This window comes from Herpailurus yagouaroundi, unplaced genomic scaffold (assembly GCF_014898765.1).
Source record: "Herpailurus yagouaroundi ecotype Mexico unplaced genomic scaffold, PumYag 186, whole genome shotgun sequence".
Taxonomy (NCBI): domain Eukaryota; kingdom Metazoa; phylum Chordata; class Mammalia; order Carnivora; family Felidae; genus Herpailurus; species Herpailurus yagouaroundi.
This window is the reverse complement of record NW_024412417.1, coordinates 39,841,615-39,865,415: the sequence shown is the minus strand read 5'-3', so window position 1 is coordinate 39,865,415 and position 23,801 is coordinate 39,841,615. Positions and strand designations below refer to the sequence as shown.

Here is a 23,801-nt window from a genome sequence, read left to right as displayed (position 1 = left end):
AAAAAAAAAAAAAAAAAAAAAAAGCCTGGAATCTGCATTATTTTTTGAAGATTTGTTAACATTCTTTATCTTTCTTCAGATCATTATTTTCGGCATCTTTCACTTCACCAGAGATTAGAAACTCTAGCACACTGTTCAATTAAAAAGGCTGTTAGAGAAAACCACCAGCTTTTCTGCGGGGTGGGGGGGGGGGGCATTAAGGAGCCGTCCTAATTGTAGAGATCTAAAAGAGTTCCCGAAATTTCAATCTCCACAGCTGGGTCCATCACAATTACTAATTAGCGGCATAGTATTTCAGGCCTTTTCAGAGCTGTGAGAAAGCTTACATTTCTGCTTCCAAAGTATTCTTGAATTAAACACTCTTTTAAATCCTAATAATGGGATTTTTCAGTGCTACTCCACCCATAGGCACTTAGGCACTTTATTAGCAAGCAAAAGTGTTTCTCCGGGACTCAGACTGGCTCTTGTGCCCTCGAGGTAGGAGCTTGCAAAAAAAAAAACGGTTGCCTTTCCTGAAGCTCTGTTCCTCATTGCGGGGTGCACATGGGCTCGCTTGGGGGGCTGTGCTTAGTGCTGGTCCCAGGGTGAGCCCAGGACCCCCCTGGTCTTGTTAACCTGGGGCTCCAGCACCCTCCCAGACCTCCTGACTTAACCTGCTGGGGGGCTCCCCAAATCTGCATTTGCAATGGCTCCCCAGTGAACCTGAGGCCTACCTGAGAGCAGAGCTGATTGCACTGGGGGGTGGCTTTGGTCAGGGCAAGTCTGTGGGTCTGGTAATGGCCATGGGTGAGAACTGTTTCCAGGATGGTTTGGGCTAGAACCACGATTTGGCTGCCTCCGTTCCCGCTTGCCAAGAGTGCTGTGCGTTATTATCTGCGGAGCCTTTTCTCCCCCTGACCAATTTAACCTATTCTTTTTTTTAAAATTTTTTTTAATTTTTGAAGTTTATTTATTTATTTTGACAGGGAGGGAGGGGCAGAGAGAGAGGGAGAGAGAGAGACTCCCAAGCAGGATTCTGCGCTGAGAGTGCGGAGCCCGACTTGGGGCTCAACCTCACGAACTCTGAGATCACGACCTGAGCCAAAATCAAGAGTTGGGGCGCCTAACCGATGGAGCCACCCAGGCTCCCCTCCTTAGCCCGTTTTCCTTTTTTTTCAGCCCGTTATTCTTGAGAGATAGTTTAAGAAATCCTCCTAAAACAAATCTTCCTTTTTTTTTTCCTTATCAGAAGACCCTTTTCACATTTAGAAGGTTATACATGTAACAAGTGTGGGGAAGGAACAAGTATTTTGTTGTCGGCTGGTAGTTTTAACAGTAATAACTTCAGGTATTTTTGTTTAGGGTGCAGACTAGACACTCTGCACACAGAGCTTCACAAATCTGTTGACTGTTGAATGCTCCAGTGTTGCCTAGAGAACCTCCTGGAAACATCAGTATTACTTACAATCATCTAATTGCTAAGAGAAACTCTAGGAATTTATTCCCAGATCCTCGTTTTAAAAAAATGAGTACGCTGAGGCTTAGAGAGATAAAGTGTTACTCTTAGGTGTACGGGGAACACGTAGGTGGCATTTTCTAAATTTTAAACGAAATGTAACAATGATAAAGGTGATGATAACTGTAAATTTATCATATTTGATCTTCCTAATCTCCATGGAAAATGGGCAGAAGGAGCCTTATTGAAGTGAGGAATTCCCAAATCCACATTCCTTAGCAGGGTTTCCTACATTCGTGTCCTCTTAGAAAGGACTGTGCTTTTAGGGTGTGGTGTCATGATATATACTCAGGAGTCAAGATTTCCTGGCTTTGCCACTGAACCTTGCACAAGTGATTAATTCTCTGCACCTTCGTATTCCTATTTGGAAAAGGGGACAACAGTAATTTTTACCTCACGGGGTTGTTAAGAGGATTAAATGATATCATGTATGCAAAATGCTTAGAAATATACATGGCATATAATAAGCTCTCAATGATGTTACCTATGGTATTATTAGCAGTTTTTAAAAAAATGTTTATTTATCTTTGAGAGAGAGAGCACAAGGGAGGGAGGGGCAGAGACAGAGGGAGACACAGGATCCGAAGCTCTCAGTGCAGAGCCTGATGCACGGATCGACGTGGGACTTGAACTCGTGAACCGCGAGATCGTGATTTGAGCCGAGGTTGGAAGCTTATGAGCCAACTGAGCCACCCAGGCGCCCCAGTATTATTAGCATTTTTAAGTGTCCCCGTCCTACAGAAATTCTCTGACTTATTTATGCTTATCATTTTGCCTCTAAGAGCTTTTGTGTTTGTTAAAAACAATAATCCTGTATGTATCAGGGTAAATTTGATTTCACGTGAAGGAAACCCCAGCTTCATTGCGGCTTACCAGTAAGGAAATCACATATCTTACCCACCGGTAAGCCCAGAGATAGGACAGTCTCCAGGGTTCGGCGATGCCTTCTTTCTGCTCCCCAACCACAGTACGGGCTCCCTCCTGCTGCTGGTTTCCTCATGGCTGTAAGAGGACTGTGAGTATCTGTAAGGGTATCACTTTCTTCCCTAATAACATCCAGCAGGAAAAAGGAAAAGACCATCCCCAAGCATGGAACACAGACCTTCCCCTCTTATCTGACCGGGAGACCTTGATTTGCATGTCTTCTCCTGCATCACACGTTGCCAGGAGATTGCCGGGGGCTGGTTGGCTTAAGCCTAGTTCCTGAATTGTCATTAACAAGGGACATGCTGTTGCTATGCACTGGCCCAGCTTGGTGAAGCCAGTCTCTGGAGTTAGAGCTGGCTGGGGACAAGAGCAGAAGTGGGTTCTATTAGGAGCTACGGAGAAAGACATGGGTGTTGCTTTGGGCAACCAACAATCTCTCATGTCCAAGTACAGACACGAAAAAGCAACACGGTTTTCATAACCATAATAATGCTTAGATTCCCTTTATCATTTTCACAGTAGATTGTGTGACAATAGCGTTTATCTTGAAGGTTAATTGATTACATTATTTGTATCTTTCAGAAAATGTTAGCAAACTCAAGAAACTTGAATATTTGAACTTAGCTTTAAACAACATTGAAAAAATTGAAAATTTGGAAGGTAAGAATTTTCTTCTTACATTTTATTATGAATTAAAATTGAGATTTGCATCTAGATTTAAACCGTACTGCTTAAACAATAGGTGTACTTTTCAAATTAACATTTTACCGAAGTCTTACGTTTATTAATTATTGGTGAAAATTCAAATAATAATAGATCTATGAATTCGAAAATGGAAGTCCACTTCATGCCTTCCTAACCCAGCTTCCCTCACAGAGATAGTGGTGTTAAAATTAACCCTTGGTTGATCATGATTTCACGGTCATGAGATCAAGCCCCGCATCGGGCTCCACACTGATGGTGGAGTCTACTTCGGATTCTCTCTCTCTCTCTGATTCTCTCTCTCTCTGTCTCAATAAATAAGTAAACATTTATAAAAAAAAATAAACCTTGGTTGAATACAAGCTAGTTTTGTTTCATTTGCTTTTTATCAATGGGACCATACTATGAGTATTGTTTTGAGAATTGATTTCTTCTGTGAAATTACCTTGTTCTTTCACATCCAGGAACCACGGGGGCTTTCTACCAGAATGATGGTAGACTGATTTATCTAACAGTTTTTCTGCAGATGGGCATTTGGGTGGTTTCCAGCATTTTGTATAATAGGCATGGCTGCAATGAGGATTCTTCACAGTTCGCTCTGTGTGTATGTGTTTATAGGATAAACACACAGAAATGGAATTCCTAGGTTTAAATACGCACATTTTGATAAGAATTGCCAAGTTATTCCCCAAAAAGGTTATATCAATTTACTTTTGTACTGATAGTCCATGTGAGTACCCATTTTTACACAACCTCACTAATAATTTTAGTAAACAATTTTTTAATATTTATTTATTTATTTTTAAGAGAGATAGAGAGAGAGAGAGAGAGAGAGAGAGAGAGAGAGCAAGCCAGGGAAGGGTAGAGAGAGAGGGAGAGAGAAATCCCAAGCAGGCTGTAGGTTTTCAGCACAGAGCCCGATGTGGGGCTCAAACTCACCAACTGTGAGATCATGACCTGAGCTGAAACCAAGAGTTGGACACTTAACTGAGCCACCCAGGCGCCCCAATAAGCAATCTTTTTTAAAAAAACAAACAAAGGCATTGTTATCAAATATTTATTTAAATTATTTACATCTCCCTTATTATTATTGAGTGTCCATATAATCCTTCAGATTTTTATAGAGTATTTGTATTTCTTATCTCTACTTTACATTTATTGGTTATTTTTATTTTGGTTTATCTTTTTTAGTTTCTCTTAAACATTCCAGATATTAATGTTTTGTTATGTATGCTATAAATATTTTCTCTTGAGTCTGCTAATTTTCCTTTGTTCCATTTATGATGCTAGCATCATTCAGAAGTATTACATTTTAATAGACTCAACTTTTCACTTTTTCTTTATAGTTTCTGAATATAAATACATTCTACATTAAGTTCTAGTTTTAATGATTGTATTTTTACATTGAATATCTCTAGTACCTCTCAAATTTATCATATAAAAGGATATGTTTTTGGATAAAGAAAATGACTTACACGTGTACACAATGGAATATTATGTAGCCATAAAAAAGAATGGAATCTTGCCATTTATGACAACGTGGACGGGCATGGAAGCCATTATGCTAAGTGAAATAAGTCAGCCAAAGACAAATACCGTATGATCTTCCTTATATGTGAAATCTGAATAATAAAACAAAACAAACAAGACACCAAGCTCAGAGAGACACAGAACAGAAGATTCGGTGGTTGTCAGGGGTGGGGGTGGGCAGAGCAGGCAAAAGAGAGGAAGGGAGCCAAGAGCTACAAACCTTAAAACTATAAAATAATTCTCCTTTTTAGTGGGGTCTGCCTGGTTTGGGAATCGAGGTCATGCCGGCTTCATAGAATGAGTCCAGAAGCTTTCCTTCCGTGTCTATTTGTGGAACAGCTTCAGAAGGCTAGGTATTATCTCTGCTTTAAACGTCTGGTAGAACTCCCCTGGGAAGCCATCTGGTCCTGGACTCTTATTTGTTGGGAGATTTTTGATAACGGATTCCATTTTTTCCCTGGTTATGGGTCTGTTCAAATTTTCTATTTCTTCCCATTTGAGCTTTGGTAGTGTGTGGGTGTCCAGGAATTTGTCCATTTTGTGCAAGTTGTGCAGTATTTTGGCATATAATTTTTCATAGTATTCTCTAATAATTGTACTTCTGTGGTGTCGGTTGTGATCCCTCCTCTTCCGTTTGTGATCTTATCTATTTGAGTCCTCCCTCCTTTCTTTTTGAGAAGTCTGGCTTGGCATTTATCAATTTTGTTTATTCTTTCAAAGAACCAGCTCTTAGATTCATTGATCTGTTCTTTTAAATATTTTTTTTTCAACGTTTATTTATTTTTGGGACAGAGAGAGACAGAGCATGAACGGGGGAGGGACAGAGAGAGAGGGAGACACAGAATGGGAACCAGGCTCCAGGCTCTGAGCCATCAGCCCAGAGCCTGACGCGGGGCTCGAACTCCCGGACCGCGAGAACGCGAGATTGTGACCTGGCTGAAGTCGGACGCTTAACCGACTGCGCCACCCAGGCGCCCCTCATTGATCTGTTCTATTGTTTTGTTTTTTTTTTTATTTGGATTCTGCGTTGTTTAATTCTGCTCTAATCTTTATTATTTCTCTTCTGCTGGCTTTGCGCTTTCATTGCTGCTCTGCTTCTGGTTCCTTTAGGTGTGAGGTTAGGTTCTGTGTTTGGGATTTTTCTTGTTTCTTGAGGTAGGCCTGGACTGCAATGTATTTTCCTCTTAGGACTGCCTTTGCTGTATCCCATAGGGCTTGGACTGTCATGTTTTCATTGTCATTTGCTTCCATATATTTTTAAATTTCTCCTTCAATTGCCTCGTTGACTCATACATTCTTTATAGGATGTTCTTTAACCTCCATGCATTGGGAGGCTTTACAAATTTTTTCTTATGGTTGATTTCAAGTTTCATAGCATTGTGATCTAAAAATATGCATGGTATGATCTCATTCCTTTTATATTTATTGAGGGCTGTTTTGTGACCCAGTATGTGATCTGTCTTGGAGAATGTTCCATGTGCACTTGAGAAGAAAGTGAGTCAGAAAAAGACAGATATCATATGTTTCACTCATATGTGGAATTTGAGAAACTTAACAGAAGACCAAGGGGGAAGGGAAGGGAAAAAAAATAGTTCAAACAGGGAGGCAAACCATAAGAGACCCTTAAATACAGAGAACAAACTAAGGGTTGCTGGGGGGGGGGTGGTCAGGGAAGAGGGGCAAATGGGTGATGGGCATTGAGGAGGGCACTTGCTGGGATGAGCCCTGCGTATTGTATGTAGTGATGAATCATGGGAATCTACCCCTGAAGCCAAGAGCACACTGGATACACTGTGTGTTAACTAACTTGACAATAAATTATATTTAAAAAACTATAAAATAAATAAATCATGAGCATGTAATGCACCATATGGCGACTGTAATTAATAATGCTGTACTGCATATTTGAACATTTCTAAGAAAGTAGATCTTAAAAGTTCTCATCACAAAGAAAAAACTTCTGTAATTGTGTAAGGTGACGGATGCTAAGTAGACTGATCGTTTCACAATATATACAAGTATTGAATCCCTGTGTTGCACACCTGAAACGAGTATAATGCTGTGTGTTAATTATACCTCAATGAAAAATAAAATAAGATGAATTTGGAAAATCGTATTTTTTTCTCAGGATGTCTCTTAGTTGAAATATTTGAAGCATTTATTTTTAATTGCTGTATAATTCACATGCCATAAAACTCACTTCTTTTCTATTATACAATTCAAGGGTTTTTAGTATAGTTACAAGGTTGTACACCCGTTATCACTATCCAATTCCAGAACATTCCTTCACCCCATATGAAAACCTGTATCCACTGCCATTCATTCCTCATTTCCTCCATGCCCTACCTAGCCCCTGATCTGTTTGTCCCCATAAATTTCCTCTCTCTGAACACTTAATGTAAACGGTATTGCACAATATGTGGTCCTTTGTGTCTGTAGCGTGTTTTCAGGGTTTATCCACATGTGGCAGGTATCAGTGCCTCATTCATTTTTGTGGCCGAGTGACATTCCATTGTATGGATACACAACACTTTGCCCATTTATTAGTTGATGGATGTTTGAGTTTTTCCACTTTTTGGTTATAAATAAAGTTGCTATGAACATTAACGTATAAGCTTTTGCATGAACGTGGTTTTTTTTTAAATGCTTATTTACTTTTGAGAGAGAGACAGAGAGAGACAGAGAGAGAGACAGAGAGAGGGGAAGCGGGAGAGGGGCAGAGAGAGAAGGAGACAGAGAATCCAAAGCAGGCTCCAGGCTCTGAGCTGTCAGCACAGAGCCCGATGCGGGGCTCGAACTCACGAGCTGTGAGTTCATGACTTGAGCTGAAATCAGCCACTTAACTGACTGAGCCAACCAGGAGCCCCATAAACATGTTTTAACTTAATTTAGTACATACCTAGGGAACTGCTGAATCATGTGGTAACTCTCCATTTAACTTTTTAAGGAGCTGCCAAACTATTTTTTAAAGTAGTTGCACCATTTTATATTCCCACCAACAATTTCCGAGTGCTCCAACTTCTCAACATCCTCTCCAGCACTTGTTATTTCCTGTTTTTATTTCTTTCTTTATTTTCTAGGGGCCATCCTGATGGATGTGAAGGGTGTCTTATCATGGTTCTGATTTGCGTTTACCTAATGACGGATGAGCTTGGACATTTGTGTATCTTATTTGGAGAAATGTTTATTCAGAACCTTTGCCCACTTTCTAATTAGGTGATTTGTCATTTTATTGTTGATTTATAAGGCCTATCTATAGGTTTTGGGTACTAATACCTGGTCAGATACATGATTTATAGATACGTCTTTTCATCTTGAGGTCCTCTTGTCAACTTTCTTGATGTTCTTTGGAGCACAACCTTTTTTTTAAATAGCTTTATTGAGGTTTAATTGATGTACAAACACCTGCACGTAGGTAGTGAACAGTCTGTTGAGTTTGGATACACGCACACACCCGTGAAACCATCACCACGATCAAGGGAATAGACATATCCAGCCCCTTTTTTCTCTCACTTCCCCTGGAATGTCCTTAAAATGGATTTGGTCGTCCTAGATCGATTCTCCATGCCTCTTAACCCTGTATTCCTTATGTAAACCTCTTTGTCTTGTCACTCCACATTCTGGAAGGTTTCTTGTTTCAGTTTGCGGGCTTCTGTCTCGTGCTTTTATTTATTTTGCGATGTCTGGTAACACTTGGTGTCTGCTCACGCTCACAAAGGATTTTGGCCGATCCGGTGGCCAGTGCCGGCTTCTTCTGCAGTTGTGAGGTTCTCTTTCCACATCCGGCCTCCCGCTTGGCTGGCAGGGCTGCTGTGGGCTGGGCACGCCGCCGGGCAGGCCTTACTCTGGAGTACAGGGGCTCGGAGCAGAGGCAGGCAGGCTGCTCTCCCCACCCCACTCCCCTCTGCCAATAGCTAAAATTAGGAGGACTTTACTTGGGGTGGTAGATTTCAGCCTGTTTGCCGCCCAGCGTAGAAACGGGTGTTTCAGTGGCTGTCAAGGTTGCGTGCCAACAGTGACCTAAGTGTCCATCATACGTTCTTAATGTCCATCCTCGAAACCTAAGCTGTCGTCGCTGTCAAAGGCCCCAAAGCCATCATCAGTGCTGGAACTGGGGCGACTCTTTCCATCGTGGGCATTTTCTGCATGAGAACCGGAGCCGTCCTTCTCCCCCAGCTGCCACTCGACAGCCCCTTCCCACGTTCTCATGGGAACAAGTGGGATGGAAAAATGGACTCTGTATGCGCGTCTTGTGGTAGTAAAATGTCAGTCTGTGATGGCAGAGAAGCAATTCAAACTGTCACTCTCAGTCGGCCTGTCCAAGGCTTGTTGTTGTTAAAATACCTCAAAGGAAACCGAGAGTTGTTTTCCGGTATGTTTTGCACATCCGCCACTAGAGGGCAGCATTGTCACTGTTGTCTGTCTGAGTTTGGGGAACCGTAGTCCACAGCCCACGCAGGCCTCTTCCTGGACGCTTCTCCCATGGGGGCGCCACCTTCCAGCTCTAAGAGGGAGGCGGTGGGCGCAGGGTAGTTTGAGGATGTGTTTGGGGGGATGGGCAGTAGGAAGGGAGGATGCATCATATTGGCTGGCAAATGTACACTTTTTGTTTAATTTTAAAGGTTTGAGGTAAGAGGGGGGAAAGATGGATATACAGACTCAGCCCACCTACTTGAGTAAATTGCAGTATAATTTTAGACATGAGATGGATAGGGGCGCCTGGGTGGCTCAGCCAGTTAAACATCCGACTTCGGCCCAGGTCATGATCTCACGGTCCGTGAGTTCGAGTCCCGCATCAGGCTCTGTGCTGATGGCTCGGAGCCTGGAGCCCGCTTCACATTCTGTGTCTCCCTCTCTCTCTGCCCCTCCCCCACTCACGCTCTGTCTCTCTCTCTCTCCTTCAAAAATAAATGTTAAAAAATTTTTTAAAAAAAGATGGATATCCACTTGTTTATTTTTATGTTTTGCTGGATGGCAAGAATTAGCGAGCATACCTCCCGCACCCCCCTCCATCGAGGATTCACCGGGATATAATAAATTGTCTTCTTTTTCCATCCCTCTTCCTTACCCTAACTTGGAAGGAGAGGTGGGGTTTCTAATAGTGTGAGCTTTCCCCCTTGGGAGATCAGTGTTGTCTCAATGACCTTCTCAGCCCCATGGGCCACTGACATGGATCTTCCAAGAACAGGGGAGATGGAGGGGAGGAATCAGTTAAAGGAAGGAGTACTTAACTTCAAAGAAGAGGCTTTCTCATGCCTGGCTAGTTCAGCAAGAATTGTTCATTAGAATGGTGGATGGGGTTTCATTTCTTATGGGTAGGCCAAGTAGAAAAGCAATTAAGATTTATCACTTTGAAAACCATAATGAACATTTGGAGGGTCCTTCATGGAAACAATTACAATAAAATCAAATACATACACATTTTTGAACTTGTTGGGAGTCTTTGAAATGTCACCCTTTGTCTTCTTTTGGTCCTTCCTTCCTGTTTTCAAAATAGAAAGATGATTTAGGACATATGCTATGTTGCATGCACAGGAGGATAAGAACCTGAACTGTACTGTTGGTCACAGGATTACAGTGGACAAGAAGTAGGTGGGACAGTGTGGCCATTGATATCTGTACGGCTTGGTGACTGATGTAATGGAGGGGTTAAGGGAACAACTTAGGTTAGCACTCAAGTTAACTCTGGCTTGACTCTTGGCCGCAAACACATCTGATACCAAAATGGCAATGGCATTGACAGGATTTAGACATCAAGGAGGCAGGAAAGCTGTCGTGAGGAGTGGAGAGTGAGAGGAAAAATGGAGAATTCATTTTTAGACATATCGAATGGGATATGTCTTACAGGCATTTGGAAAGAGGAGTATGACATTCGGTTGGATGGTCAGATATAAAGTTATTGTTAGGGACTCGTCAGAATTTGGGGTTGCTTAAACCAAGGAACGCAACTGTTGTCGTCAAGAGAGCCATAAGGAGAGAAAATACTGGGTCAAGGATGGAAATCTGGGCTCTATTACCATTGATGGAGTGGAAAAGTCTATAATGGGGATCAAGAGGAAGAAACTGCATCATAAAAGAGGACAAGGAGAGAGCAGTATCACTTTTTCCAAGACAGATGAAACATTTCAAAGAGAAGTCATGGTTGATCAAGAGATGCACTTGATGTGATGAGCAACAGGTGATGTATGGAATTGTTGAATCACTGTATTGCACACCTGAAACTATATAGCATGGTATGTTGACTAACTGCAATGAAAAACTTAGATGTAAACAAATAAATAAAGCTAAAAAGACAAAGAAAATCAATCTGTAAAAAATGTTTAAAGGAGAAAATTTGTGGTTAATCAGGCCACATCAGCAGACTGTTCTAGTGACATAATGAATTGAGGGGTCTGTTAATTTTGTCGGTACGAAGGTCCTTGGTCCCCTGTAGAGGAACAAACCCACTAGAATGTTGGGGATGGCAGCCAGGAACGCTGGGCTGAACAATGAATGGGAATTGAAAAAGAAGAACCAGTACATATTGATTTAGGCTGGTTTATGATGTAACAATGGGCACTGCCTCCTTCTGGTTCTGTCTCCTCTAGATTCACTTCTCGGTACCTTTGCACCAAGTACCTTCTTTTCCTGGAATGCCCATCTTTTTCTCCTTTCCCTATATTAAACATACACCTGAGGTGAAACGCCATGGATTTTTTTTTAACCCCTTTATCCTGAAGACCTGGCTCATTAACTTGGTCACAGTGGGTACCCAGTAACTCCTGGATGAATGGACGGATGAATGAATGAATGGAGGGTGAGGTCCTACATCCATCTGGAAGCCCTGAGCTAGCACTGTCTCATTTGGAAGATTCTGGTTTGGGATATGACCAGATAGGAGGAAAACACGAAATTCTGGACGAGGCTGGGCTGGGACTTGAACCCCCATCTGCCTAATTCTCCAGGATGCATTCCTAACTACCAAGCTCTCAGGGAACCTGAGTGAAGGCTGTTGCTTCAGATCTCCGTAGCATCCGGCTGTCCCTCTAATGAAGGTAGATGGGGCCGATTTACGACAAGCTCCGCTTCAGCGACTACCCCTTTTTCTGTTACTCCCCTGAGGACCAAACTCTTCTTTACCTTTGTTGATACTTTCAGTGCCATTCTCGGTGGCCTTGGAGCCATTCTGTGTCTTCGCTGTGACTTCATGAACAGTAATTCTGATGCCTGGGGTTTATGAACCGCCTTTTCCTTTTAGGGAACCCTCCCGCCACCATCACCCCTCATGGCGAGATGTGTCTCGCCTACCTGGAAGAATTCTCAGACAGATTGATGGTGTCCTCTCTAGAGGGATCTTCGTCCTGATGTCGGGTGCTCCCTGGCAGCAGCTGGTACTTGGCTTTCTTCACACCACATGGTGACCAAATGCACATGTTTACCAGCCCGGGACTCGCAGATATGAGCAGGGGAAGTTATTTCCCCCCTGGCCTCGCAGATATGAGCAGGGAAAGTGATTTCCCCTGGCCGCAGGGACAAAAGGGAAATGCAGATTGAGACAGGAATTAGAGCTAACCCTTTGAGGTGCTGTTTCTGAACACCCGCTTGTTGGGTGATGCACTTAATCCACGGGCTTAAACTATTCCAACCGTTGTCTCTGCTATGAACTGTTACACACATTTTATTACCAGTGTGATTTTTTTTTCTTTTGCTTTGTGTTCTTTCCACTCCTTTCAACAGGATGTGAAGGGCTGACAAAACTCGACCTGACCGTAAACTTCATTGGAGAGCTGAGCAGCGTTAAAACGCTTGGGCACAATATCCACCTGAAGGAGCTCTTTCTCATGGGTAACCCGTGTGCTGACTTTGACGGCTACAGGCAGTTCGTGGTGGCCACACTACAGCAGTTAAAGGTACGCTGATTTTAATGATGCAGAAACCTCGGAAAAAGGAAAACAAGCAGCCGCAGTGATGCCTGATTCATTCGCGGCATCGTCGGGGAACGGGTAGTTTTAGAGGAGGGAAGATTCCAGAAAATCGAAACCAACCCTTCGATTTACCGACACTTTAAAGTTGTTTTGATAGCTTGAATAAACTCTGAAGAATAGATTAAATACATTTCTCCTTTCAGAACACAACAGAGCTTAACTGAACTGTTTCTTTCTTTTTTTTTTTTTAAGTGTATATATTTATTTTGAGAGAGACGGAGAGTGCACACGATGGCGGGGGGGGGGGGCATGGCTGAGAGAGAGAGGGAGAAGGAGAGAGAATCCCGACCAGGCTCCACACGGTCAGTGTGCAGTCTGATGCAGGGCTCAAACTCACGAACCGTGAGATCATGACCTGAGCTGAAACCGAGAGTCAGCTGCTTAACTGACTGAGCCCCCCGGGCGCCCCTAAACTGTTTGTTGAGGAATGCAAATTAGAGTCATGGAGAGCATTCATCATTACTAATAGCAGACTGAAAACTTAAAGAGTTTTTGAGATTACTACAGCTACATACCTCTGTATTACACTGTCTTAAGCTACTGTGCTTTTATAATTATTTTCTTTTTATCATTGCTTTCTCTTAACACGTTCTCTGTGTTAGCAGTTCTCAAACTTTGCTATGCTTTGGAATACTTGGGTGGTGTTTGCTGGGCCCCACCCCAGAGTTTCTGATTTTTAGGTCTGATGTGGCACACAGGATTCTTTCATTTCTTTTTTCTTTTCTTTTTTTTTTTTACATTTATTTATTTTTGAGAGAGAGAGAGGGAGAGAGAGCACAAGCGGGGGAGGGGCAGAGAGAGAAGGAGACACAGAATCAGGAGCAGGCTCCAGGCTCTGAGCTGTCAGCACAGAGCCGGACGCGGGACTCAAACCCACAAACCGCGAGATCATGACCTGAGCCAAAGTCGGATGCCCAACCGACTGAGCCACCCAGGCGCCCCGGAGGATTCTTCACTGATGCTTGCTGGTCCAGGGAACTCATCTGACAACCTCTACCCGATGTGGCTAATCTCTTATCTTGTATCTCCCCTAACCTAATATTTTTGGAACCTGGGGAAAAAACAGGTGGTTTCTAGAGAAATCCTATACCTGCTTACATTAAACGAGTAATGTTAACTTTCATGTAATTCCAAGAATGTCTGACCTGCGTGTGGCCCCACGCTTCTGCAAGAAAACGCACGGATGCACTGGCTTCACCATAGGCGTTTTCTTCTATTCTCAGAGGACGTTTGTTTTTAGACTGCCGTGTCCTGCATAGTCGAGATTGCTGGAGTAACGGAGCACATTTCTTCTAATGTGAAATGTTTTTGATTAAGAGAATGAGTCACTCAGGTAATTGAATCCAGAACATATATTTAGAATAAAATGATAAATGAGCTCAAACATAACCCAAGCTGATCTTCATTATCCAGTGACGTACTAACAAAATGAACTGATGAGAACCAGAATATCACAGAAACAGGCTCATAGCACTATGAGCCACATCCCTGGAAGGGTGCAGGGGCCAGCCCAGCCGAGCCCCGGGTTGCTGCTGTGGCGGTCAGGCTAGAAGCCTGTGACAGCTGTCGGGCACGTGCCCGACACCGGCAGCCCATCCACAACAGCCACATGGGTCCTTGTGTCCAAAGCGTATTTTAAATTCTTTTTCCAAATGTCAGCATTGTGATCTTGGTTTATGATTTTACCGATCCCGATAATTTGTTAGATTTCTATTTTACCCAAGCTTTGTGTGTTTTTCCTTGTGCATTAGTTTCCTGTTGCTGTGGTCATGAGTTACCACAAACGTGGTGGCTTAAGACAACACAGATGTTTGCCGCTACAGTCCCAGAGTCAGGAGTCTCATGTTCAGGTGTTGGCAAGGCTGCGTGCCTTGGGCCGCCCTCCCTCCGGGAGAACTCCTTTCCCTGCACGTTGAGCTTCCGGAGGCTGCCTGCATGTGTGAGCTTGTGGCCCTTGCCTCCAGCCTCAGCGCCGGCAGTGGTGGCTTCCTCTGATCTCTCCCTGATTCTGACCCTGCCACTTCTGCCTTCTTCTTTCCCTTATGAGGACCCTTGTGGTTCCACCGGGCCCATCCAGATAATCCAGGATGATCTCTCCATCTTAACACCCTTAACTTAATCACATCTACCAAGACCCTTTTGCCATGGTAGGTAACATTCACAGGGATGAGAAGGTGAACATTCTTGAGGGGCCATTATACAGCTTACCTTGCATTTCTAATGCCTTACCTCTTTTTATACAATGGGGCTGGGCAAAATACATAGGTGTTTTTAACCTAGTAGCTTTGAAACTTCACATTTTAATTGGTGTTTTTATTTTAGTATTTCAGCTTGGAAAATCACTTTGAAAATACCAGGTATAAACAGTGACCATAACAATTGACAACCTACTGGGTGCATCTTGTTGTCGAGGGTGGAAAATGGGCCCATTCGTATTGGAGCCCAACTCTGTCTAATATACAAGACCCCTTTTTGTAGAGAGCATTTCGAGGTGGCACTGTTATACTTTGGAGCTGTGGTCTGACCTGAAGCTTTGATGTTCTTTATATAGTGAGCAGGTATAAAATCCATAGATTTTGAGAGCTTGTCACTAATAATTGGTTTCAACAGACAACATACTTATTATTTTACCCATAAAGATACTCTGTAACTCTGTTAATTATATGAAATAGACATTGATTTAGATCAAAGTTTCTGATGTTTCCCATTCATTACTTTGCTTTTAATTCCATATCACCAAGGTGCATTATTTGTTATTTCTAAATTTACAGTATTCCAGTCAAAGTCAACGTGATTCAAATTGTGACTTTTGAATAACTACACCATGTTGGTTGTTTTTTATTCAAGTGGTTGGACGGTAAAGAAATCGAGCGTTCAGAAAGGATTCAGGCCTTGCAGAACTTTCCAGTAATTGAACAACAAATCAGAGAGCAAGAGGAAGCTTACTGCCTCAAACGGGCCAAAGACAAGGAAGAGGCTCAGAGGAAACTTCGAGAAGAGGATGAAAATGAGGCCAAGGAGAGAAGGCACTCAGTCTTCGAGGGACAGAGGTACGCAGACATCAGTGCCACTCTGTGCGCAAATTACGAGGGTTTACTTTCTACTTAACTTCAGTTAAAAGCAGCTTTTCTCTTCCCAAAGTGTTCACAGTATCATATTTCAGGTGATCGATTTGGAGAATAAATTGTGATGTGACTTTGGGGGGAAGAGTATGAACACCTCATTGTTTGTGACAATTCTCTGAGGCTTTCCTTCCTTCCCAAGTTTCCTTTGCATCTAAAATTATCCTCAGACAAATCTCTCTAAGATGCACAGGAAAGATGAGTTAACAGGGGTATTTCAGAAAAGTTAAATGTAAATCACATTATTATAAATCAAACAATTTTGATTGCATCATAAAATATTCTGTTTTGTGAATTATATAATGAATACATTTTAATGTGATTAATAAGCCTCTAAATTGGTCTTTTTTTTACAAGCCAGAATTTTTCACACTTGTTTATTTTAAGTGAATTACAGCCACAGTCAGTTGATTTGATTCCATATGGTGAAAGCTTTAAATAGTTTGAAAATAGAATCTCTTAATCTTGAGAAAATAATAATTATATTTCAGACATGCATAAATATTTAAAAAATCAATAGACACAATAGTTCCACCCAGATTTAATAAATATCAGTAGTTTGCATTTATGCTCTGTATCTTTTTAAAAACGATAAAAAGATACAACATCACTGAGAGTCTATCCCCTGCTTTCCTCTTCAGCGGGTCCGCCATCCTGAAAGTTAAGTGTGTATTTGGTATATGTGATCCCATCCATATTTTAGATATATTTGTGACATAATTATGCCTCCTTGAACAAGAGTGGCTGTGTGTGTGTGCGTGTGTGTGCGTTTAGCACAAACAATATCTTTCTACAACTTTGCTTTGTATTCAATGTTATGTTGTTGAGATTTTTGCGTATAAAGACAGGTGGAACTAGTTCATTCATTCTGACTCTGTAATCCATTGGATGAACAAATCACAGATTATCCCAGAGATGATGTTCAAAATATTTAACAGCTAGTGACTCATTGGCCCTGACCAATTAGATGTGCACCAGCTCTAACAACCTGCACGGCCCTCGGAGCTGGGGTCAGCTGCAGACCAGCCCAGGTGCGGACTCCCCTCATTGGGTGGCCACCTGGGGTGTTTCCCTTCTTCTGTTTCTTTCAGACAACATTGCTCATGTCTCCTTATGAAGGTATGAAAGTTTCTCTAGAGCGTTCAGCAGTGACATTGCCACATCATTAATTAGGAACATTTTTCAACCTAATAGTCGTTGCCCAATTGTTTTCTAAAGTGCATTAATTTATACTCCTATATCAACAGTATAGGAGAGTTCCTAATCTTTGCCAATATTAGATAATATGATATTTAAAAACACTTTTTTTTTTCATGTTTATTTATTATTGAGAGACAGAGACAGAGCGTGAGCAGGGGAGGGGCAGAGAGAGGAGACACAGAATCCGAAGCAGGCTCCAGGCTCTGAGCTGTTAGCACAGAGCCCGACGTAGGGCTCCAACTCACAAACTGCGAGATCATTCCCTGAGCCGAAGTCGGACGCTTAACCGACTGAGCCACCCAAGCACCCCAGGATAATATGATATTTTAAAACATGGACCAATCAAGTTGTTTGTTAAGTAACACCTAATATTTAATTTGTATTCCTAGAATTACCGGTGAGTTTCAGTATCTTAAGTGTCTTCTTATATTTGTATTGGCTATTCATATACTCTTCAGGCCCTCTGCCTACCTTAAATAAGTTGTTAAGTTTTTTTCTTATTGACTTACAGTTATTTCATATTCTAGATGCGGATTCTTTAGTGTTATGTGCTTTGCAAGTATCTTTTCCCAGCCTTTGACTTATGTTTAATTTTAATAAGTGCTTCTGCTTTATAGAATTAAAAAATGGTAATATAGTCAAGTTTGTTTTTGTATTTTTTGGTCTCACTTATGAAATTTTTCATTTAGGCAACGTTTCATTACTCCAGTGTCCTATCTGTCTGTGTGGAATTAAGCTGTGACTACGGTGGGTAGTAGGGTACCTGTCATTTCCCATATGGGTAGCTGATTGTCTGCTCCATCATGAAGGTGCTCTTCTCCTGATCTGTCACACCACCCTTCCCATATACCCTTTACACGCGTACTTGTGTGTCCATTTCTGGGCTCCCTGGACTGCTCCGTGGATGTACCTTCATGTGGTTTTAATCTGTAGATTTATGGTAAATCTTGATATTTGGTAGGAGGTATTCCCATGTTTCAGGTTTATCTCGGCTGTTCTTAGCTCTTTACTTTTCTGTTAGGAGTTTACAATCTGCTATTCAAATTCCCTAAAAACTCCCTAGTGTAATTTTGATTGAAATTGCATTCAATTTATATGTTAATTAGGAGAAAGTTGACATCTTCATGACTTTGATTCTTTCCTTGCTGAACTGTGGAATAGCTTTCTCTATTTATTTAGACCTTCTTCTGAGTCCTTCAGTAAGGTTCTATAATTTTTCTCCATAAAGGTTTTCTTTTATTAGATTTATCTCTAAGTATCTTGTATAATGGCATTTTTAAAATACCCTTGTAATTGGTTCTTGCTGTTGGATAAAGAGGCGAATATACTGGTATTGTATTAAGCAATCTTGCTGACCTTTTTAAAAAGGTGCCGTAGTCTGTAGATGATGCTGTGTTTTTTCTTTCTTTTTTTTTTTTTTTTAATGTTTATTTATTTTTGAGAGAGACAGAGACAGAATGCGAGTGGGTTAGGGGCAGAGAGAGAGGGAGACACAGAATTCAAAGCAGGCTCCAGGCTCTGAGCTGTCAGCACAGAGCCTGAGGCGGGGGCTCGAACTCACGAGCTGTGAGTTCATGACCTGAACCGAAGTCCGTCGCTCAACCCACTGAGCCACCCAGGCGCCCCTGATCCTGTGTTTTCTATGTGGAAAAACACTTTTTTTTTAAAAATAAATGGCAACTTTAAAGAATTTCCAATCCTTAGGCCTCTGCTTTGTAATTTTCTTTATGGTGGCTGCTAAGGCCCCAGTAGAGGGCGAAATGGCAGCAGTAAGAGTGAGAATCTGTATCTGGTTCTGACTTTAAAAGGAAGGTTTCCAATTTCTCATCAGTAAGTAACGCATTTGCTGTGGGGTCTTGGTAGAGTTAAGTGAATTTCCTTTGATTCCAAGTTGATGAAGAGCTCTTATCATCACAGATGCTGGATCTTATGAAATGCTTTCTTTTTTTTTTTTTTTTTTTTTTTGGCCTCTATTGAAATAATCATGTTTGTCTATTAATGTGTTGAGTCACATTAATATATTTCCCAATATTAAGCCATCCTTGAATTTCCAGAAGAAACTCACTTTGTCTGTGATATATTTGTAATAGATTTCTGCATTCATTTTTCTAATATTTTATTTCTAATATTTAAACCTACGTTCATGAGTTTATGCTGTAATATTCTTTTTTCACTGCATTTTTCCCAGTGTTTTGCGTCAGTTATAATAGGCACATAAAATGTGTTGGGGATCATCTAATATTCTTGCTTCATACAAGTTGACAAATGTTGACAGCAGGCTGTTGCTTGCATTGAGTAGAAGCACACGGCTGGGTTGGTTTCTTGCGCTATTACTTCTCCACAGGACTGACTGGTCCTTCCGTTCCTCCCATGACTGCATTCAGCCTATTTGCACAGACATCCAGACATTCTGACGGACGGTCATCAAAATAGTGAATCATCCGCTTAGAAAGGAGTAGGGAGCCACTCCCTTTTAACGCTGCAAGAAGAAATGCCGTAAAGATGTAGGGGGCGACTGCAAGAAGGGGAGACAGTCATCTCACCCCTTGACTAGAGGCAGCCTGCTTCCAGCCTGGAGACTTGAAATGATGTGATGTGTCCTGGAATAGCCTAGAGCAGGAGTGTCAGGAGAGTGGGCGTCAATGGAATCAACTCACACCTCAGCATCTGTCATGTCAAGGATTTGGGAATACCCCGTGGGCCAAGTACACATGGTAGAAGGAACTGCACTTGGCTCTCTTTGAAAGGATACTGTCCAAGTGAGTAGCGGCAATGAGGGACCGTGGGGTGGACTGTCAGTGGCCCAAGCTGAGTTGTCATAAATGACCAGCCGGGTAGTATGTTGGTCACTCTGATAGGGAACAGTGTACTTGGAAGGCCATTGTAATGTCTCTGAGAACCAGTAAATGTGCTCAGAAGACAAAACTGGTAACTGGGCATCGGCCCTAGAAAGGGAGCCAGGTGCCAAGGTGTAAGAGCATCAGTGTCAGATGAGATGTTTGCCTCCTTCTCCCCATCCATTGTCCCAGGCCCAAATTTCTGAAGTCAGGGGGACCTGAAGAAGCCAGCGAGGTGGGATACAGAGGGAAGGAGTAGATGAGTGAAGGGGGGTTGGCGTAGCCCGTGCCCCTCACCCCGTGCACAGCCCAGTCATGAGCTAGGTGATGGGGGAGGGGTTTGGAGAGGGAGGGCAAGGGCTTCGATTTGGATGTAAGTGAAGTTTTGTTTAAACTGTAGGCCTTTGGGTGGCTCAGTCGGTTGAGCATCAGACTCTTGATTTCAGCTCAGGTCACGATCCCGGGATGTGAGATAGAACTCAAGTCGGGCTCTGTGTTGAGTGTGGAGCCTGCTTGGGATTCTCCCTCTCCCTCCCTCTCTCCCTCTCCTCTCTACCCTGCTCACTCCCTCTCTGTCTAAAATATAATAAATTAAATTAAATTGTAGGCCTCTAATTCCCGAAAATGAGTGTTAGCGGAGATGGGACTCTTCTAAACGGGACCATAGGGCTGTGGGATGTGCTCACGAGTGGGAAGAGAGTTCTGAGAGCACAGATGTGAAGGAAGTGGCTGAGGAGCCCATTGTTTGTTTGTATCCTGATGAGATCAGTCTGTTTTGTCTCCTGGCTGCTCACATTTCCATGCATTTTGCCTTCGGAGACTTAAGTTATTTAGCTGATATTTCTATAGTTTTTATTAAGTGCAATGATGTTTATGTGTATTATTATCTTTTTACATTTTACAAAATAGAAAAGTGAACCAATTAGTCACTTTCCAGCAAAAAACAATCCTTTTAATTTTTTTTTTTAATGTTTATTTTTGAGAGAGACAGAGTGTGAGTGGAGGAGGGGCAGAGGGGCAGAACGAGAGGGAGACACAGAATCCAAAGCAGGCTCCAGGCTCTGAGCTGTCAGCACAGAGCCCGGCGTGGGGCTCGAACCCACAAATCATGAGATCATGACCTGAACCGAAGTCAGACGCTTAACAGACTGAGCCACCCAGGCGCCCCCAAAAACAAATTCTTCTTTTTTTTTAAACAAATTCTTTTAACTGGAAATGGAACCAATTATTTCAGTGATGATTACCTAGGATGTGATAGGATATTATAAATCCCCTTAATAGATTGCCTTTTCAACACCATAGAGAACTGTAGCTATATGGCAAAGTATTCATTTTCAGAAGTTTGCATTATTTTGCTTATTAAACTAGTTACATTTTGTAATATGCAAAAAAAATGTTAGCAGATATCATTCTCTGTTCTATTTATATTGTTTAAACCTCACGCTCTAGTACTTTTGGTCTATCCCTTCAAAAAGCATCTTATCTGAAAGTCAACTAAATGAGCCTTTTGTGTTATCTCGTTTCAGTAACAATAACAAAACGTAACATTCAGTGAGCGCTTCCTGTTTGTCATGCTTGGTACTCAAGGCTTCATGTGGATTTTTTCATGCAATGTTATTACGAAATAGAGTGTATGTTGCAGGGAGAGGTGAGGAACACTGTTCCCCAGTGCTTACTATGTGAACGGTGTCATTTTTGCTCTGCTAGAATAGGATCTCCTGAAAGGACTGTCATTGTCTGTCTTGCCTGGGCTTGGATCTCTGGTGCTGGGCACAGAGGAGATGCTCAAGAAATATTTCTCGAATCCACGTTGAATGACTGTTGAATATCTCATATACCCGTTTGATGTCAGAGACACCATAGAACTCCTTGACAACCCACAAAACATGAATAAAAAAAGAGCACACAGCACTGTTCCTATACAAAGCTATGAAATCAGAAGTTGTCCATAAAAGACCATACCACGAATCTCATATATCCCACTGGAGAATTTTGGAGAGAGAGCATCATTAAAGAACCTGGAACTAATATGATGTAATTTGCCTGTTGACAAGACTCCTCTGGGAGCAGTGTGGAGGCAGGAATTGAGGGTCCCAGCCTGGAAGTGGGGTGCCTGGGAAGGCCCAGTGGTCCCTGAGTTTGATCATCAGAACCTCTTGCAAGCTGTCATAAAACACAGATTCCTGGGCCCAACCCCACATCTATTGAGTAGACTTTCTGGTGGCAGGTCGAGGCATCTGTGCCCTTCACACGGCTCTGCAGGTGACTCAGATCCCACCAGCCTGGGAGCTTCTCATCCGGTCACTGCACTATGCCCTGTGTTAGATGATGAGGGCCTGTCCCATTTGGGACAGTACGTTCATCCAGCATGGCTTACATTGGCTCTCTTTCAGATGTGTTTTGTCACTCAAAGGTACGAAGACAACACAAGAAAAGTGTGTCAGAGATTGAAGGGGCGGCATTTAGGATGAAACTCAGACATCCAGTACTGGTCTCACATGCTCTGTGTGTCTGTTTGTTCTTTCCTAGCCCGCTTTCAGTAGAGCACAAAGACCATGTCCAGGAAGGACAAGAAGGGGAATGCAACCAAAAGAGATTCAAGGACAATGAGGATGACCTGGAGTTCTGGAACAAGCCCTCTTTGTTTACTCCTGAATCTAGATTGGAAACACTTAGGCATATGGAAAAACAACGGAAAGACCAAGAAAAATTAAGGTATTCCACAGTGAGGCAATGCCCTGCTATGGACTGTATTTTCTTGATTGCACAGGGTTTACTCCTTCTCTGTGTTCAATCTTTGTTAGCCATCACTTAATTGACTTGGCTTCTAAGTTCAGCTTCCTGTTGAATTGTGTCTACTGACATTTGTTAATATCAAACTGCCTTCTTTAGGATGTCATGAATTATGGCATTTTACATAGGGTCTTGTGTGGATGTCTTTAATTTTTTTTCTGTTTTTTTCTCCTTGTTGATACCTTTATTTTATTTTTATTATTTTTTTTTTAAGTTTTTTTTTTTTAAATTTTTCTAATGTTTATTTATTCTTGAGACAGAGACAGTACGCGAACAGGGGAGGGGCAGAGAGAGAGGGAGACACAGAATCTGAAACAGGCTCCAGGCTCTGAGCTGTCAGCACAGAGCCCGATGCGGGGCTCGAACCCATGAACTGTGAGATCATGACCTGAGCCAAAGTCGGACGCTCAACCGACTGAGCCACCCAGGCGCCCCTATTATTATTATTTTTTAAATTTACATCCAAATTAGTTGCATCTAGTGCAACAGTGATTTCAGGAGTAGATTCCTTAGTGCCCCCTACCCATTTAGCCCATCCCCCCTCCCACAACCCCTCCAGCAAACCCTCAATTTGTTCTCCATATTTATGAGTCTCTTCTGTTTTGTCCCCCTCCCTGTTTTCATATTATGTTCATTTCCCTTCCCTTATGTTCATCTGTTTTGTCTCATAAAGTCCTCATAGGAGTGAAGTCATGATTTTTGTCTTTCTCTGACTAATTTCACTTAGCATAATACCCTCCAGTTCCATCCACATAGTTGCAAATGGCAAGATTTCATTCTTTTTGATTGCCGAGTAATACTCCATTGTATATATAAACCACATCTTCTTTATCCATTCATCCATCGATGGACATTTGGGCTCTTTCCATCCTTTGGCTATTGTTGATAGTGCTGCTGGATGTCTTTTGGATGTCTTAAAAAATTTTTTTTTAACAACTTTCAACGAATCAAGCAGTAGGGATGTCCCGGGTTAGAGATACTGATTATCATGGCACCGAGGAAAAGGCCACTTTGCGGGACGAATAAGTTCCGTTGTGTCTCATAATTTGCAAAATTAGAAAGCAGTCTTATGAGGCAGTACAACTGTCTTGGACATTCAACAGCACGCTTTCACTTCTGAAACTGTTTAGATCGAACTTGACGATTTGTTAGAAGCTCGAACGCTTATGCTCTGATTGTCAGGGAAGCTTTTTAAAAGCTCGACTCGGTGTCATTCCATTTCATGTCATCG

At 42.2% G+C, this 23,801-nt stretch overlaps 1 protein-coding gene across 3 annotated transcripts in view; it reads left to right on the top strand.

The window, feature by feature from the left end:
• The window catches only part of DNAAF11 (dynein axonemal assembly factor 11), a 77,489-nt gene that overhangs the window by 10,821 nt on the left and 42,867 nt on the right, over window positions 1-23,801 (top strand). For 2 of the 3 annotated variants that reach the window (XM_040494449.1, XM_040494451.1), the window contains exons 3-6: window positions 3,005-3,082; window positions 12,371-12,543; window positions 15,466-15,668; window positions 22,307-22,492. In XM_040494449.1, the coding sequence (XP_040350383.1) occupies window positions 3,005-3,082; window positions 12,371-12,543; window positions 15,466-15,668; window positions 22,307-22,492 (640 nt within the window). The remainder of the gene's footprint in view (window positions 1-3,004; window positions 3,083-12,370; window positions 12,544-15,465; window positions 15,669-22,306; window positions 22,493-23,801) is intronic. The other variant, XM_040494450.1, reaches the window with a different exon arrangement.